Genomic DNA, 17155 nt, shown 5'->3' on the forward strand with positions numbered 1-17155 from the left:
TGCATGTGGTCAGGTATGTTGACAAATTGTGTGCGTGTGCATATGTGTGTGCTTGTGCATGAGCGTGTGCATGTGTGTGTGTGTGTGTGTGCGCGTGTGTGTGTGTCTGTGTGTCTGTGTGCATGTCTGTGTGTGGGTGTGTGCGTGTGCATGTGTGTATGTGTGTGCGTGTGTGTGTGTGTATGTGTGTGCATGTGTGTGCGTGTGCTTATGCATGAGCGTGTGCATGCGTGCATGCGTGTGTGTGTGTGTCTGTGTGTGCATGTGTGTGCGTGTGCTTATGCATGAGCGTGTGCATGCGTGCGTGCGTGTGTGTGTGTGTGTGTGTGTGTGGTCAGGTAGGTGACTCCTCATGGTACCTGAGGGGGAGGCTGTTCGGTCCTCATGAGGTCTTCATAGATCTCTCCGTCATAATCATCTTCCAGCCCATAGACAGTCGCATACTGTTCCTCCTCGTCCCCGTGCACACTCTCACTAACACACACACACAAATAGATACACATAAATATACATTACAGACACATGCACACAGACACACAGAAGCGTGCACACACACACAAACACTTGATTTGAAAATCCCTTATCAATAACTTTTTCTGTATGATTATACATTTTACATTTACATTTTGTCATGTAGCTGACACTTTTATCCAAAGCGACTTACACGTTTTGTACAACAAGACAGCAGGAAGGGTACAACTCTATCAGCTGAGTAACAATGTTCATCAAAGTGTTGAGTGCTACAGTGTAGGTTAATATATTAGGACAAGTGCATGACAGTAAGGTTAGTTAGGATTAGAGTATGATAAATGAAAACAATTGGCTACAGGTACTAGCTTGAGTGAAAACCTGCAATGAGCAAGATGTGTTTTGTGTGACGTCTCAACTCACACTTAACTGGAGCTACTATGAAATACACGAGGAAGGAGGTGACCTCTACGTCACCATCTTAAAGAAAAAAGATGTATCCTCTAAGTAGAGTCATTAAGATTAATACCAGATACTATGATGGATGAATGAATGATCTTTGTATTTATGTAGCGCTTTTGTAGACACACTCTTCACTGCATTGCCTCCTTCACCACTGGTAGCACCCAACCTTGGGCTACACAGGCTCAACAGGCACACATCACACTGCACAATGGCTGAAAGGCTCAGGAGACAGGGATTGATGTCAGCCAATTAAGGGGGGGGGGGGGGGGGTGATTAGGTGGCCTTGATGTCAAAGACCTGATTGGGAATTTGGCCAGGAATGTCGGGGAACCCCCTACTATTTGCGACAGGTGCCCTGGGTTCTTTAACGACCACATTTATCACCGTAAACGGGGGCATTGTTACTGCCAAGTCCAGAGGACAGAGTGCTCCCTGCTGGACAACAACACCAATTTCCGACAACGGCCTTGACCGAGCCTCGAACCGGTGATCCTCCGATCATGAGTCCGGAGCGCTACCGGGGCGACAGTGGCTCCGGAGGTAGAGCGGTCGTCTGGTGGTCAGAAGGTTCCCGGTTTGATTCCCACTCCTCCTGGGCAGCGTGGCGATGTGTCCTTGAGCAAGACACTTAACCCCTAATTGCTACCGATGTGCAGTTTGGCACCTTGCGTGGTCGCCTCCGCCATCGGTGAGTGAATGGGTGAATGTGAGGAACAAAAATTGTAAAGCGCTTTGGATAAAAGCACTACATCTACATAAATGCACCATTTACCCATCTATTGTATATTCAAATTAGCCACAGTAACAGCAACATGCTAGCTTGTTATGTTCTAGCCCACTGGGACGCTGTGGCGACTACATTCAATCGCCTTTTTGTCTTTCGTCCTTCATCACTCATTATCCGTCAATCATACTGCTGCCAGCGTGTGTCCAGACCACTGACGTAGACGCAGGCGGTGCAAAACGCTCAACAGAAAGATGCCGAATTACTCATCGATTTCCGATTGCCGGCGAAAGAAAAAGACGAGCCAGGCTTTTACCAAAACGCGTGGGGGCCCCTCCCCCCCCCGCCCCCCCCTCCCCCGCCCGGGAAGCACGGACGTGAGAAGAGAGTGGTTGTGTGACCACGGCCGAGCGGAACGTAATCACACTCTTATCAACACGGGCCGTGTGGAGCGCGGGGAGGACAACTCATACATACTCAATCAGGTCTTCCAGGTTGTTGTAAATGTCCTCATCCTGCAGGCTCTCCTCTGTTGGAAATGGCCTGGGGAGAGAAATAAAAAAGGTCCAATGTTTATTTTCTAGTTTGTAGCTTTCAATGTTGATTAGCCATCATGACATCATCGTTAGGGGGCTCAGTTCTCAACATGCTAACCTCGTATAGGCTATGAGATTGGACACCTGAGAGGTTAATAGAAGAAAAAGGGTTTGGTAAACTTAACAGTGCTGTATTTTTCTGTTAAGATTAGTGGTAAGTAGCTCTACATTCCAACAGCCATCACTGATATAGAGTGTTTGGTCAGTAACATGGGTCTCCCAGTCCCTCCACTCTGCTGTAAACAGGAAATAAATCTTCTGGTATCTCGGTCCAATTTATCCAATCAGATTTTCAAGAAGTCTTACCAAGCCAAATTTGCTTACTGCACTGGCCAATTATTTTATTAGTTTCAAGCACATTATTTGCTTAAAACTCGTTTTTATTTCTTGTTTTTCAGACCATTTTTGCAGTGTGCAGTTCTCTCTCCTGATTGGATAAAGTGGTAATGTAGGAAACATATATTTTCAGTCTTTCAGGGAGACCTTTTGTCAGTGGAATTGCGTTGCTAGGCAACGACTTTTATGACTTTTATTTCAAGTTTTATTTCCTGTTAGTTATTGTATTAGCGAACACTGCAGCAGGAAGTACACATGGTCCCTAAATGAGGAAGCCGACCCTCCACCATATATGTGACTTACTTGAATCCTGCTTGCTGTGCAGGTGTTGTCTGGGAGAGTTTGGAAAGCGTGTCCATAACCTGGTGAAGGAGTATGCAGTAACATGATTAATAATAATCAACTTTATTTCTATAGCACCTTTCATACAGGAATTGCAGCTCAAAGTGCTTCACAACAGAAAAAAGACAAAATGAGCACATAAAGTGCAGAGATATAAAATCACAGTTGATAATGGCAGCACGTTTTGCATGCTTGGGGTTGAAAGTCTTGCTGTTTGCGACGTTTTTACATGCTTGTAGGCAGGTACATGTGCGCACGCACACACACACACACACACACACACACACACACACACACACACACACACACACACACACACACACACACACACACACACACACACACACACACAGAGACAGAGACTTACATTCCTAGCCCCGCACTCACTAACTAACATTAACCTTACCCAATACATGCCTGACCCCAGGGCCGCCTGGGAGAAATGCGAGGCCCTGTGCGAGATTTAACGCGAAGCTGCTGCCAGAGCCTTGTCATGGTGCAGGCCCGACTACATCTTCTGTCAAAGATGATGTCGTAGTCAGAGTGCCAGAACCCCCTGCTATTCTCACGGCTAATGTCAATGGTCGTAGCACAAGCTAACAGCTAACTCAAGGCTAACTGATAGCATCAAACGAACGTTCCCAGCCGAGCGCAGCCGGCAGTTAACGTCGAAGCTAAACAGCTAACTGGCTAACAGTTAGCTCAACCAGGCTATCGCTAACCATTAGCTAACGCAGAAGCAAGCTATGCGGCTACATACAGCCAGGTGCTGACACCAGGCACACACCGTTAGCTACTAGTAGTACTATTAGCTAGTTGGCCAGTTTAGCTCCAGAGAGTGAGAGAGAGAGAGAGAGAGAGAGAGAGAGAGCGATGTCCACGGCGGGAATAGAATAGAGTTAATAGAATAGGTTAAAAACTCACCAAACGTCCAAGAGGATGGAGACAACCGCGTGGAGTTGACGAAGTTCATCTGCCAAACGACCATCCTCTTCATCCTTGGCTGCAGGTTAGCTAACGCTAGATAGCCTTTAGCTAAGCTAGCTACTAGCCGACATCATCATGGGCCATGGCCTATATCCCGACTGCATCATGACAAGGCTCCGGCCATTTGTCCCGCCTTTCGTCAACGTTCCTTGGTGACTGACCGACTGATAATGACCGACCTTGGCTGGCATAACTAAGCATAATAGTCAAAAGCTGCACGCGCGAAATATTCAAACGCAGCTGACTTCTTCTTCTTCTTCTTCTTCTTCGTTTAAGTTTCCGGCGGCGTACTATGATGTAAGTAACCACTCCCTTCGTTGAAACCAATGCCTGCTGCAGAGCACCAGAGCTCCAATAGTGACCCAGGTGCAGACCCAGGAACAAGTCAGACACATTCTACAAACGTGTCTAATGTGAAATATATAAGCATATAAGCAAAACTAGATTTTAGGTATGTGATGAAAAAGGGCCTCGCGGGAAGGGGGCCTCGCAAAAAAAAAAAAAAAAAAATAATAATAAAAATAATAAATAAAAATATTTTTTTTTATTTTTTATTTTGCGAGGCCCCTGTTCCCGCGAGGCCCTGTGCGACCGCACTGCTCGCACACCCCCTGAGGCGGCCCTGCCTGACCCTAACCCAACCCTGACTTTAACCACCAAGTCAACCCTGACCTTACTGTGAGCACTAACCCGGAAACCCTTACCTTAACCACCAAGTCAACCCTGACCTTACTGTGAGCACTAACCCGGAAACCCTGCAATGTGTCCCTAATTATATAGTTCAGGAGGAAGCAGTAGTAGAAAAAACCTAGTAGAAATATTTGGGAGGAGTTCTTTCAATTTTTTTTATAATTTTCCCAGAATTCCAAAGTATGACAGAAGTGCAGAAATTGCCATTCCTCCTCGGGGAACAGAAAGAATGTGCAGTTTTAGCTGCAAAATAGGTCAATTCATGTCACAAGAAAAGGGACAACCAGTAGGACACATATACTGTATACATGTACCATGTTTTACTCACCGCACCATCTCCTTTATTTACTTTCATTTCTTTGATCTTATATTGTTATGTTGTTTGTTGTTTATGTCATAATTGTGCTTTGGCAACAATTCTGAAATTTCATGCCAATAAAGCCTTTTGAATTGAATTGAATTGTGAGAGAGAGAGAGAGAGAGAGAGAGAGAGAGAGAGAGAGAGAGAGAGAGAGAGAGAGAGAGAGAGAGAGAGAGAGAGAGAGAGAGAGAGAGAGAGAGAGATATGTGGACTGCTTACACACTAGAACCTCAGTGACATTTTCCACACTGCTTTATTTTCCATTATACTTTGTGTGGTGTTCGGTAGTCTGTGGGACCCTTTTCCAATGTTTACTAAAAGAGAAATGATACAATGAATCAGGGGTGTAGCTGTAGATTCTAGACTGGGCCCCATGAAAGAATGTATTAGTGGGCCCCCAAATAATGCTAGCGCGCGCTAGCGCGCGAGAGATTTTTTTTTGCCATTTATTTATTGATGAAAACGCATAATATGGTTTTTACCTATACATTCGGATCAGCAGTTCAGCACCTGCACTGTTTGTGGGTGAGCCTAGTAAAGGATGTCGCATTGCGTTCATCTTCAATGAATGGACCAATGCAATAGTCTACCAAAGAACCTTGAGTCGCACTAGGCTGGGAACAACCCTGGGTCAAGTGATAGTAAACTGGACTGGATGAACAACATCGAGGCCCTACAGGAAGGGACAGAGCAGACTGTTCTTCCTGAGAAGGCTCAGGTCTTTTAATGTCTGCAGCAAACTGCTGCAGATGTTCTACCAGTCTGTGGTTGCTGGTGCCCTCTTCTTCACTGTGGTATGCTGGGGGGGCAACACCAACACACACAAAATAAACAAACTGGTCAAAAAAGCAAGCTCTGTGGTGGGAGCAGACCTGGACAGTCTGAATCACACTTTTTTTCTCTTTTTTTTTCTACCTTAAACAGATCTTTTTCAAGTTCCAAGTTTTAATACATGCGAGTCAACAAATGCTTGCTTTATGCAGCCATTTAACACAAAATGATGACCCTACCCTCATGCATTGCAAATTTGCATCAAATTCAAAACAGAGTGATGCACAAAATAACTTAAAAGAAAATAATAATTTAAAACAATGAATAAAGTGTGCATGAAATAATAGGGGAAAGAAAACATTAGGAACTTGTTACATTCACCCATACAAGGGCTGAGTAATCACCCCCCCCTCTCTCTCTCTCACACACTCTCCCAGCTCTCTTTCTCTCTTGCCCCTTCCTCATCTCTCTCACCCCCCCTCTCTCTATATATCTCACACACACACACACACACACACACACACACACACACACACACACACACACACACTTCAGAAACAAACATATTACATAGTACATATTATAGAAATTAAACAAAAAGGTTTGCTGTGTACCTTCACTGTCTGCCTCCACCTTGTTTCATTCATATTTTTCAAGATAATCATGACTTATTCCATTCATGCCTTGATTATAATGGAACCTTTCTTACAGACATCACATTTAATCACAAAAGATTAATAGCACTTGTATTGATAGATGTGATCTAGCAGAGGTAAATGGAAAATGTGAACAATATATGCTGTCTACTCTAGATTGCTTGTAATTGAGATAACGTTAACAGGTGTTAAGTATTTTTATATTAATTGTTATGACTTTATTGTTTTAAAATCACAATAATGTTGTGGGTCCACGAGACCCAACAGAACACTGGGTGAGTACCAAAAACACCACGGGTTACACATGTTGTAAAACGGGATTAGGGTTGATTCACTTCCAATTTAATGAATAAATATATAAATTAAATTAAATGACCTGACCTCCAAGCACAGTGGGAAATTAAAGTGACAAGATGTAGTTTTTCCATGAACTAATTAAGTTCTGGAGCGTGTCCAGAACACATTGTGAACACCGGGGAGTCAACACACCGCTAGTTTTCGCAGCTATAGCCTCAATGGTCTGGTGCGACAGCTTGGTCAGCCTTCTCACGGTACCAGACGTATGCCTAGAAGGAACGAGACGCGGTAATTTCTTCACGCAGGGTATTTCTCTGCAACCGTTGAGCCACATTGACCACTAGGGAAACCACCACGAATTCACTCTGCAGAGAGTCTGCATGTATGGGCACTGGCAGGATAATAGTAGAAAGACATAAATATAGGCAATAAAATAGATCTGAATATATAAATGTGAGAATACAAATATAAATAATAATAATAATAATAATAATAATAATAATAATAATAATAATAATAATAATAATAATAATAATAATAATAATAATAATAATAAAATAATAATAATAATAATAATAATAATAATAATAATAATAATAATAATAATAATAATAATAATAATAATAATAATAATAATAATAATAATAATAATAATAATAATAATAATAATAATAATAATAATAATAATAGGGCAAGGTTTTCAGTAAAATGTAGTCTTTCATCCATATAAAAGATTTGGTTCCAGCTGAGCACCGACTTTTTATTATTTCCGGTGTGAACGCGCCGGCTGGTTCAAGATTAGGTTCGGGAACCGGCACCAGCACGGAGCCCTGCCGGTGTGAAATACCTATTATACAATGGCATGCACATTTCTTGATTCAAGTTAGCCGTTGTTATTTCGTATAACACACTCCACGTGACCCCAGAACTCGCCCACAACCGAATTACTTTTTTTCCCTTTTTTTTCGAATGACTCCGCCGTTCATCCTTTTTCTGAATGAAACCAAGATGGCGGACAATAATCTTTATGAATGGATGTATTGATTTCGTCATAATGACTCATTCAAAAAAGATACAGTCAACTGGAATATGTTAGTTGTTTACACAGCCTACGGAGCTGTGTGTCAGACAGACTGGTCAGCAACACCGGGGCCCCGCAGGGGACAGTCCTCTCTCCCTTCCTCTTCACTGTCTACACCAACGACTTCCACTATCGGTTAGAGTCCTGCCACCTTCAGAATTTTTCTGATGACTCTGCGATAGTGGGATGTATAAAGGACGGTGACGAGAGGGAATACCGGGAACTGGTAGTGGACTTCGTCACATGGTGCGATAAAAACCACCTGCAGCTAAATGTGGCGAAGACCAAGGAACTGGTTGTGGAGCTGGGGAGGAGGAGGAGTGCACCTGGCTGTGACCCCCGTTTCCATCAGGGGAGTTGATGTGGACATGGTTGAGGTGTACAAATATCTCGGTGTGCACAAAGTCTGCCCGATGCTGGACTTTCTTCAGATTCCCATCACCAGCGTGGCAGAGGACTGGAGAACGTCACGCGACACGCGGTAGTCGAACCGAGCCGTGTTCAGGTGAGGCAACCGGGCGGCATGTGCACAGCGCAGTGGGGTTTGTACTCGGGTGAACGCAGACAACAAGCAATGTTATTACGTGTTTTTCCCAGTATCATGGCGTTCGGCCGCAGCTAATGGGGTTCCACTCCCTTATATAGCTGAAGGACGGATGGTGTCTAGTGTTAAGGGCCTAACCGAGGCTTATCTACCTTTTACACAGGTAGACGGCCTGGTGGGGGGGCTTAGGACCGGCGTGCCGCGCTTAGATAAGCCTCTTGCCTCAGTCCTTTGCCCAGATATGGTAGAGTGGCACCCCGACCGGAAGCCGACGCCGAAGGGCGAGTCGGCCCGGCAGATGGCTGAGTGGGCCGACGAGGCCTATACCGCCGCAGTACAGAACAAAACTGGCAGCAACAACTAACATTGCTCAGTTAGCTGTTTTTCGGTCAAAAATTGTGTCAGGCGGTGGGGTCTTGGGGCCGGACGACGCCAAGACCCTCGCGCAGGGTTTCGAGGTTATGCAGCATCTAACACAGCTGCAAGCTATAGCCTCAGGGAAAGGGATGACGCTTTCAACATTGATGCACAGACGTCTGTGGTTGGAGCAGTCTCCCCTGGAGGAGGAGAGGAGAATTCCCCTCCTCAGGGCCCGCCTCTCCAAGAGGATGGACTTTTTGGTTTGTCAACGGAGGCGCCGGCGGCCTATAGCAAGCCCCCACGCCGCCCCACACCTCACAGCCAGAGGTGGGAGTATTGTCTGGTCAGCGGCTGCTGCGAGAGCCCCGACCAATGGCCTTGCGACCCCTGCCCGAGACACCCTGGCGCTTGGAGCGCATAATGAAACAGAGACATGGGTCCTCACGGTTCTGACAGACCCGGGCGGCCGTAGTTTCAGGCGAATTTGAAGTGCGCGGCTCCCCCCGGGGAGTAGACCGATGCCATCATCTCACTGTGTCTAGCAAAGCTCTCTGTTCACCCCCTCGTATGCGATGCAAAAATAGGGGCTCTGTTCCCCCTCTGGCGTCGGGCCCCATTACTATTCCTGCGGGGAAGCGTAAGCGGCCCGACATGTCATTTCTCATGACAGAGGCTGATACCCAGGTAATTCTTTGGTTGAAACAAACGTGCAGTGATGTCACTCAAATATTTTAGTAAACGTGTACCCAGAAACGGAATATAACGAGGGTTATCCTATAACCCTAGTTATATGAGTTCATGACAAGTAGTCTATCTTGTGAATTGGGGCAGTGGTGCGTATGTTTTTCTTTTTGTAAACATCACAGGGTCCCCTTCCCTCCATCCCCTGCCATAGCGACGTCACAGGGTTCAAGTTTTTAATTGGCCAGAGGGGTATGTCCGTGAATTGGGGCCTGCGTAGTTCAGATCCCAACTCACGTTGTCAAATGAGGTCTCTGCGGGATAAACTGGCGTCTTCCCCCTCTCGAGAGAGCGGAGGTAATGACAGGTGGTTTCTTCCCAGGCTCTGTGTATAAATCCTGTGTCGAGGGTCCTTGCGAGGACCGGTCTCCCTCCTTTTACCCGAATGGGGGGGGACGGACGATGGGTTGGGGTCATTTCTTATCGAAATTCACCCAACACCATTCTCAGGTTTTACGAGCGCTGTTATTGGGGCCGCAGCTACGAGCCCCGGGCAAGCAGAGACCGTTCTTTCCTTTTTTTGAACCGGGACAGTTACAGCCCATTGAATGGGCATAATGTAAGGGTCTGTTCCCTGTCCTTCGATATCAGTGCCTGGTCCCGGTTGTTTTCAGGCAAGCTCTGCTCGTGAAAATAAATCTGCCAGCTCGAAGGCTTGCTGCATTTCCGGGGGGAAATGATGGGGCAGATCAAGCGTCACAGGGAGGCTTCACGCCCAACGGGTGGACCACCGTGAGCTGTTTTTTACAGTCCGTCTCGGTGGCGCCTCCTGTGGTTTTTGATCAAAACGTGTACCCCCCCCCCCCCCGATAACCGGCAGATCAGTCCAGCCCGGTGTTCCGCCGGGTAACCGTCGAGCTCGCTCGTACAATGTATCTGTCAGCCCAAGGGCCCTGTGCGTTTCCGGGAGGAAATACCAGGGCGGACCGGACGTCACGGGCCCCCCCGCTCAGCGGGTCGGCTATCGAGGTACTGTTTTAGGCAGTCAGCCCCTCTAAGCGCTCCTGTGTAGTTCACGGTCCTCCAGGCACGAGTCGAGCCATGCTCTTGCTAAGGAACCTGTCGGCCTGGGTTAAAGGAGCAACCCTCTTTTGGAGTGGTTGTCTCCCCGGTATGCCAGCTGACCCCACGAGATTATGAGGGAGAGCCTCCTCAGAGAGTTTCAGAGCCTCCTCAGAGTTTTCAGAGCCTCCCCCTCAGTGAGAGAGCCTCCTCAGTAGGGATGGGTACCGAATTCTGTACTTTTAAAGGTACTTACTGAAACACGTCGGTACTACCGAGTATCGATTCACGTGATATACCGTTGTCGGTACTGTAAAAAAAATATATATATACGCTTACCTAGGATTTGACTTGATTCAACAACAAAGCAAGCCGAAAACGGTCGAAAGTGTGGTTATTTGAAGTTTGGATTTTTTTTTCACAACTGAGGTAGGTAGATTACATTTTTAGAGACTAAAGTACCAAAAAAAAGTACCGTTGGGTACCGGTATCGATTCACAGGTACCGGTACCGTATCGGTTCAAAGCGGTATACCCATCCCTACTCCTCAGAGAGTTTCAGAGCCTCCTCCTCAGGAAACACAGGGCAGGCGTGGCCACAGGCGAATGCAGGTGCATGGACGTTTTTCAACGTGCGCGCAATAGGCGCTCAGCCAGTATGCACATAACTAGCGTTATAGGATAACCTTTGTTGTAGTTACTGCGGTTAGCTTATGCAGGGAAGTTTAGCCTCAGCCAACCAGGAGGGTGTTGAGAGAAATCGGTGGTGGTTTTCAATGTATGTGATGTATAGATTGGGGGGAGATGACCGCATCTAAAGGGGCCGGGTCAGAGAGGTCGAAATGTGCATGCTGACGGTTTGAGCGGTGGAAGAATAGCGGTCTAGTGGCTGGCAGTCAGTGTTAGCCAGCAGAATGTTTACATTCCGATCAAGAACACAACAAGCTGATACAGCGGCAGGAGACACAGGAGCGAGGGGGAGAGGTTTGACATCATGAGAAACTGCGTTTTGAAATGTGTGAAAGGTTATTAGCAGTTGTCATGACAGCGCGTCGCATGACAACCAGGAGAGGGGCGGGGCCGTCGTTGCTATGGCGAAGGTCCTATAAATCTAACCTGTGTTTCCGGGTGTAAGGCAGACTGAGACTAAGGGCAGACTACAATCTGACTAGGACTGAGATCACAGAGAAGAGACTCCCTCCTCTCATCACAGAGAGGGGGGGGGGAAGGAGGCCACATCATCATTTGCTTCGGCTAACACAAGGAGGGTTTTGGCTAACGACCAGGCCTGACCACTATTGGACTGAATAGCAGAAGGACGATAGCAAGGACAATACAATTTGATAACATCTGATTATGAGGTTCTGTTTATATAATAAACAACGCTCTTCCAAGAAAGGTATCATGCTGTCAAGGTGTCGGATTCTTACGAAGGTGGAGAATACTTATGCTGCGGATTGCACTAACGGGGAATGGTGAGGTTTTATCAGCCAGTATGAGGAGACGTCGGGGGAATCAAATACACAACAGAATACTTTATGATGAAATGCTTGTTTCTGTATGAGCCCCTAAGAGTGTGCTTCATACAGTAAAAAAAAAGTAATTAAGAAGTAAGTCAAAAGTAAGTAAAGGAATGTTAAGTCAATATACATATACAATATATACTGTACAATGCAGAAATTAAATGAGGTACAAAACTTAGGGTAAAAGTAATAGGGCTATGGTTTAGAGTTTCTCTGCTGACAGAGCAGCTAGATGTGACAGATGGACCAGTAAGGTTAACCTGTGTATATTATGCAATATTTCAGAGGAAGCAGATTGCATGTCAGAAATGGCTTGATTCTGTTGATATCCAGGCGGCTAGACATCAAAGGGAACAGCAGTTCTACCATTTTGGGTCAATTTATATCAACATACCTTCTGTTAATAAATGCAACGAGATGAAAAACGTTGAAAGTGGCGCTCGCCACTAGTGCAGGAGATGCTGGGTTCGAGCCCAGCTCTCGGCATTGCTACCAGCTTGGCTGGTCGTTCATACTAACACAATTGGCAGTGTTAGGGGGGGGAAAGCTGGTGGGTGGGTCCTGGTCGTTGTAAACAGCGACTCCTACAGTTCGGTTGGGGCGCCTGCTCAGCGAGGAAAGGATCTAAGGGGGGTAGTGTGATCCTTCCACACGTTACACCCGCTCAGTGAGAGTCCGCGCTGCCAGGTGAAAAGAAGCGGTTGATTGGCTACACATGTGTCGGAGGAAGCATGTGATAGCCTCCTGTAACGCTTGGGTACTAATTGAAGATGAGAGCACAGTTAGCAGACAAGGGAGAATGAACGTAGGCAGAAACGAGGAGCGATGCTTGAAGAAGGGTGTTTACTTCTTATCCAAACGTAAATACAAAACAACACTACTAATAACACAATGACGGAAAACAAGAAAACGACAGAAGTATACAGGACTCACTAGACATCAACGGGGAAGGCAGGCACGACACGGGGAACACACAGGATACTGGAGGAATGTCGTCACAGGAAGTGAGGAACAAACAGACACCTAAATACTAACACTAATTAATAACGATCAACACCTGGCAGGGCCAGGCCAAAACACAGAATCACAAACACAACCTAGACACAAAAGCACTGACACACTAAACACAACTAGACACTAAGGCCATGACACACTAAACACAACTAGACACTAAGGCAATGACACACAACAACTCATAACATAATATTACAAATCAAATAAAAAATGTGCAACCAACACAAAATGGCCGACCGCACCATCGGGCTTAGGTCACCAGAGGGAGCAATGTCAGGAGGAGAGCACTGTCCAATGTTATTCTCCTGCCGGTCAGCAGGACCGGCCCTTGGGTCGTAACAGTACCCCCCTCTCAACGGGGGGCTTCCAGACCCCCGAGAACAACGTCCGCACCCAGGCGAGGGAGGAAGCCGGAACCCCGGAGGGGGCACAAGGAGAGGACCCGGAGACCAGGAGCCGGGAGACAGAGCGAAAACCCCAGGAGGGGCATAGCAGCCAGGGGGGCTGAAAACGGGCGCAGATGCCCGGAGAGGGGTGGAGGGAAAGGGAGCAGCGGCCCGGAGAGGGGGGGAGGGGAAGGGAGCAGCGGCCCGGAGAGGGGGGGAGGGGAAGGGAGCAGCGGCCCGACGAGGGGGGGAGGGGACGGGCACCGAGACCCGGGGAGGGGGGCTGGACCTGGGAACAGAGGCCCGACGAGGGGGGGTAGGAACAGGTGCCGAAGCCCGGGAAGGGGAGCTGGACCCCGGAGCAGGATCCCGGACGAGAGCCCCTCCAGCCGTCGGACTAGGAACCGGTTCAGGGGAGACGGAACGGAGGGGCGGCGGCGGTGACCCCCGGAGCAGGACCCAGCGTAGACCACGGCGAAGACCACGGCGAAGACCACGGCGAGGACCAGGACGCCGGTCACGGCGTGGGGGTGGACCAGACGGGAAGCCAGGACCAGTCGAGGAGCCGGAGCCCGGCGTTGCAACCGGACCAGTTGTAGAGGCTGGGCTGGGTGTGGAGACCAGTCCGGTCTCAGCGGCGATGCGTGGCGTAGAGGCTGGGCTGGGCTGGTCGTGGAAGCCGGAGGGGGAGTGATGACAGCCGGGGCTACACCGAGCGGAACCAGGCTGGCAGCGACGGCCGGGTCAGCTGTGGAGGCCTCATCTGCTTCACCAGCCATGCAAGCTGTAGCGTCTGTGTCAGCTGGGAGGGTCTGGCTAGCTACAGAGGCTAAGCTAACAGTAGGGCCTGGGTTAGCTGTGGAGGCCTCATCTGCTGCACTAGCCATGCAAGCTGTAGGAGTGACGCTAACGGGCGGAGCTACGCTAGCTGGGGATGCACGGTTAGCTACCAGAGAGATGCTAACGGGCGGAGCTGCGTTAGCTGGGGATGCACGGTTAGCTACCGGAGAGATGCTAACAGGCGGAGCTGCGTTAGCTGGGGACGCACGGTTAGCTACAGGCTCTAGGCTGACCGTGAGTTGAATGCTAGTCGGCTGGCTAGCTGCGGGGGAAAAGCTAGCAAGCGGGACCAGACTGGTGGGTAGGGTACTAGGGATCGGCATAAACCCTTCCATGAGGGCGGAGACGTGGTTGGCCATAACCCGCATCGCAGGCGCCTGTGTCGGGCTCTCTCTTGCAACCCTGTCGATCGTCTGGAGCCAGAACACCCACTTGGCAGGCGTGTACTGCTCCAGATTACCGTCCATCAAGTTTTGAAGGATAACAAAAGTATCTACCACCTTGCCTGCTGTGCGTTTGATTGGTGGCGACATTCTGTAACGCTTGGGTACTAATTGAAGATGAGAGCACAGTTAGCAGACAAGGGAGAATGAACGTAGGCAGAAACGAGGAGCGATGCTTGAAGAAGGGTGTTTACTTCTTATCCAAACGTAAATACAAAACAACACTACTAATAACACAATGACGGAAAACAAGAAAACGACAGAAGTATACAGGACTCACTAGACATCAACGGGGAAGGCAGGCACGACACGGGGAACACACAGGATACTGGAGGAATGTCGCCACAGGAAGTGAGGAACAAACAGACACCTAAATACTAACACTAATTAATAACGATCAACACCTGGCAGGGCCAGGCCAAAACACAGAATCACAAACACAACCTAGACACAAAAGCACTGACACACTAAACACAACTAGACACTAAGGCAATGACACACAACAACTCAACAGGGGTGTAACATCAAACACAGACAGGGATGGCCCAGCATAACATAATATTACAAATCAAATAAAAAATGTGCAACCAACACAAAATGGCCGACCGCACCATCGGGCTTAGGTCACCAGAGGGAGCAATGTCAGGAGGAGAGCACTGTCCAATGTTATTCTCCTGCCGGTCAGCAGGACCGGCCCTTGGGTCGTAACAGCCTCCACTCTCCCAGACCGACCGTAGGGGGTAGGTGCGCAGCGACCAGGAAGGGGATTGGGAATTGGCATAACGACTAACATTGGGATGGGAGAAAAACGGAGGGAAAATGAGGGGGGGGGGGGGGGATAAAAAAAAATAAAGAAAAAAAAAGTGCTGAAGGTATTTGCAGTGAAAAGTGTGGAGGATATGTACTACGATTGGATGTAATAACTACCATGTAAAAGTATTAGAATGTTACACATTTATATTTTTCTATCACGGTAAATGGTAAATGGCTGCTTTTTTATATAGCGCTTTTATCCAAAGCGCTTTACTATTTGTTCCTCACATTTTACCCATTCATTCACACATTCACACACCGGCGGAGGCAACCATGCAAGGTGCCAACCTGCTCATCGGGAGAAATTAGGGGTTAAGTGTCTTTCTCAAGGACACATCGACACTAGGGGTGGGAATCGCCAGAGACCTCACATTACGATACTATCGCGATACTTGCGTCACAATACGATAGTATCGCGATACTAAATATATCGCAATACGCGATAAAAAATATATAAATATAATATTTTATTTATTACCTTTTTTCAACTGCAAAGTAAAACTTTGTCAACATGTTTTATCTAATAAAATAAAGTTCAGTCTGTTCGTCTAACATTTTTATTGCAGAACATGGTATTTTCTCAAGCAGACAGATGTAAACACTGTAATCTGTGTTGCATGTACCTGACAAACTGAACTGTTTGTATTACAGTCATATTCCAACTTAACTGAATGCGCATGTGTGTGGACTACTGTACTATTATAGGTATTGAAATGAACAATGCAACTTCCTTATAAAAATAAATAAAAAAAAAAACATTTATGAATAATTAAATATCGATACTTGGCGTCCCTGTATCGATACAGTATCGCCACGCAAAGTATCACGATACTACTACGTATCGATTTCCCCCCCCACCCCTAATCGACACGCTGCCCGGGAGGAGCGGGAATCGAACCGGGAACCTCCGGATTGCCAGACTGCTCTACCTCCCGAGCCACTGTCGCCCCCATTCTGTTATGACAGACAGAGTAACAGGGATCTGAACAAGTGAATAAGGAGAACAGGGGTTCAACTGGGGGTTCCAGAGACCATCGGCGTATTTAGACCACTATCACTGGGGCACATGCCTCAGTGTCGATCAGCTGTGCCCCAGTGATCAATGTCCCCATAAAAGAAAAAAAAGTGAGCGCTGTCGTGCTGGTGGTAGCGTGCAGATCTTGCGATGTTACCAGGGCTACTAGATCCAGTAGCGGCAGTGTTCGGATGACGTTGTTGCGGGAATGCGGAAGTGGAAGTGGGCGCAGACCAGATGGATGTGATGTTGTGAACCGGGCTGGGAGCGAACAATCTTTCTTCGGGAGCTTCTGTGAATATAGCGGGGTCGGTGTAGAAGTCCTAGTAGAATTGTGCAGTTGTTCAGTTCATGCAGTTGCGGGGCGAGATATTGTAGCATGTCAGTGCAACACAGCCGTGGTGCTGGATGGACGGGAGTATCCGGGTGATGTCTCGCTGACGGCGGGAGCTTGAGCAGATGTGCCGGTGTTGGAGGAGATGGAAGCAGGTAGGTACAGACAACCACCAGTTCAATGGAGTCCGACTAAGAGAACCACAACTGTAAACAGCATGCATAAAAGCTCAATAGTATAATACTACAGTTAGTTTCAAGTAAACATGATAAATATAAAGCAAAAAAGGTTCACTGTGTACCTTCACTGTCTGCCCCACCTTGTTTCATTCATACTGTTTTAAATTTTTCATCACACAAAACAAATA

At 47.5% G+C, this 17155-nt stretch overlaps 1 protein-coding gene across 1 annotated transcript in view; it reads right to left on the reverse strand.

The window, feature by feature from the left end:
• LOC311238773 (guanine nucleotide exchange factor VAV3-like) overlaps nt 1-17155 on the reverse strand; it is a 132024-nt gene that overhangs the window by 80697 nt on the left and 34172 nt on the right. The window contains exons 3-5 of the mRNA XM_084326958.1: nt 2893-2951; nt 2135-2200; nt 360-474 (exon numbers count right to left, since the gene is read on the reverse strand). Coding sequence (XP_084183084.1) covers nt 360-474; nt 2135-2200; nt 2893-2951 — 240 coding nt within the window. The remainder of the gene's footprint in view (nt 1-359; nt 475-2134; nt 2201-2892; nt 2952-17155) is intronic.

The sequence above is a fragment of the Notolepis coatsorum genome (genome assembly GCF_963971535.1).
Source record: "Notolepis coatsorum genome assembly, chromosome: 13".
In the NCBI taxonomy this organism is placed as follows: Eukaryota; Metazoa; Chordata; class Actinopteri; order Aulopiformes; family Paralepididae; genus Notolepis; species Notolepis coatsorum.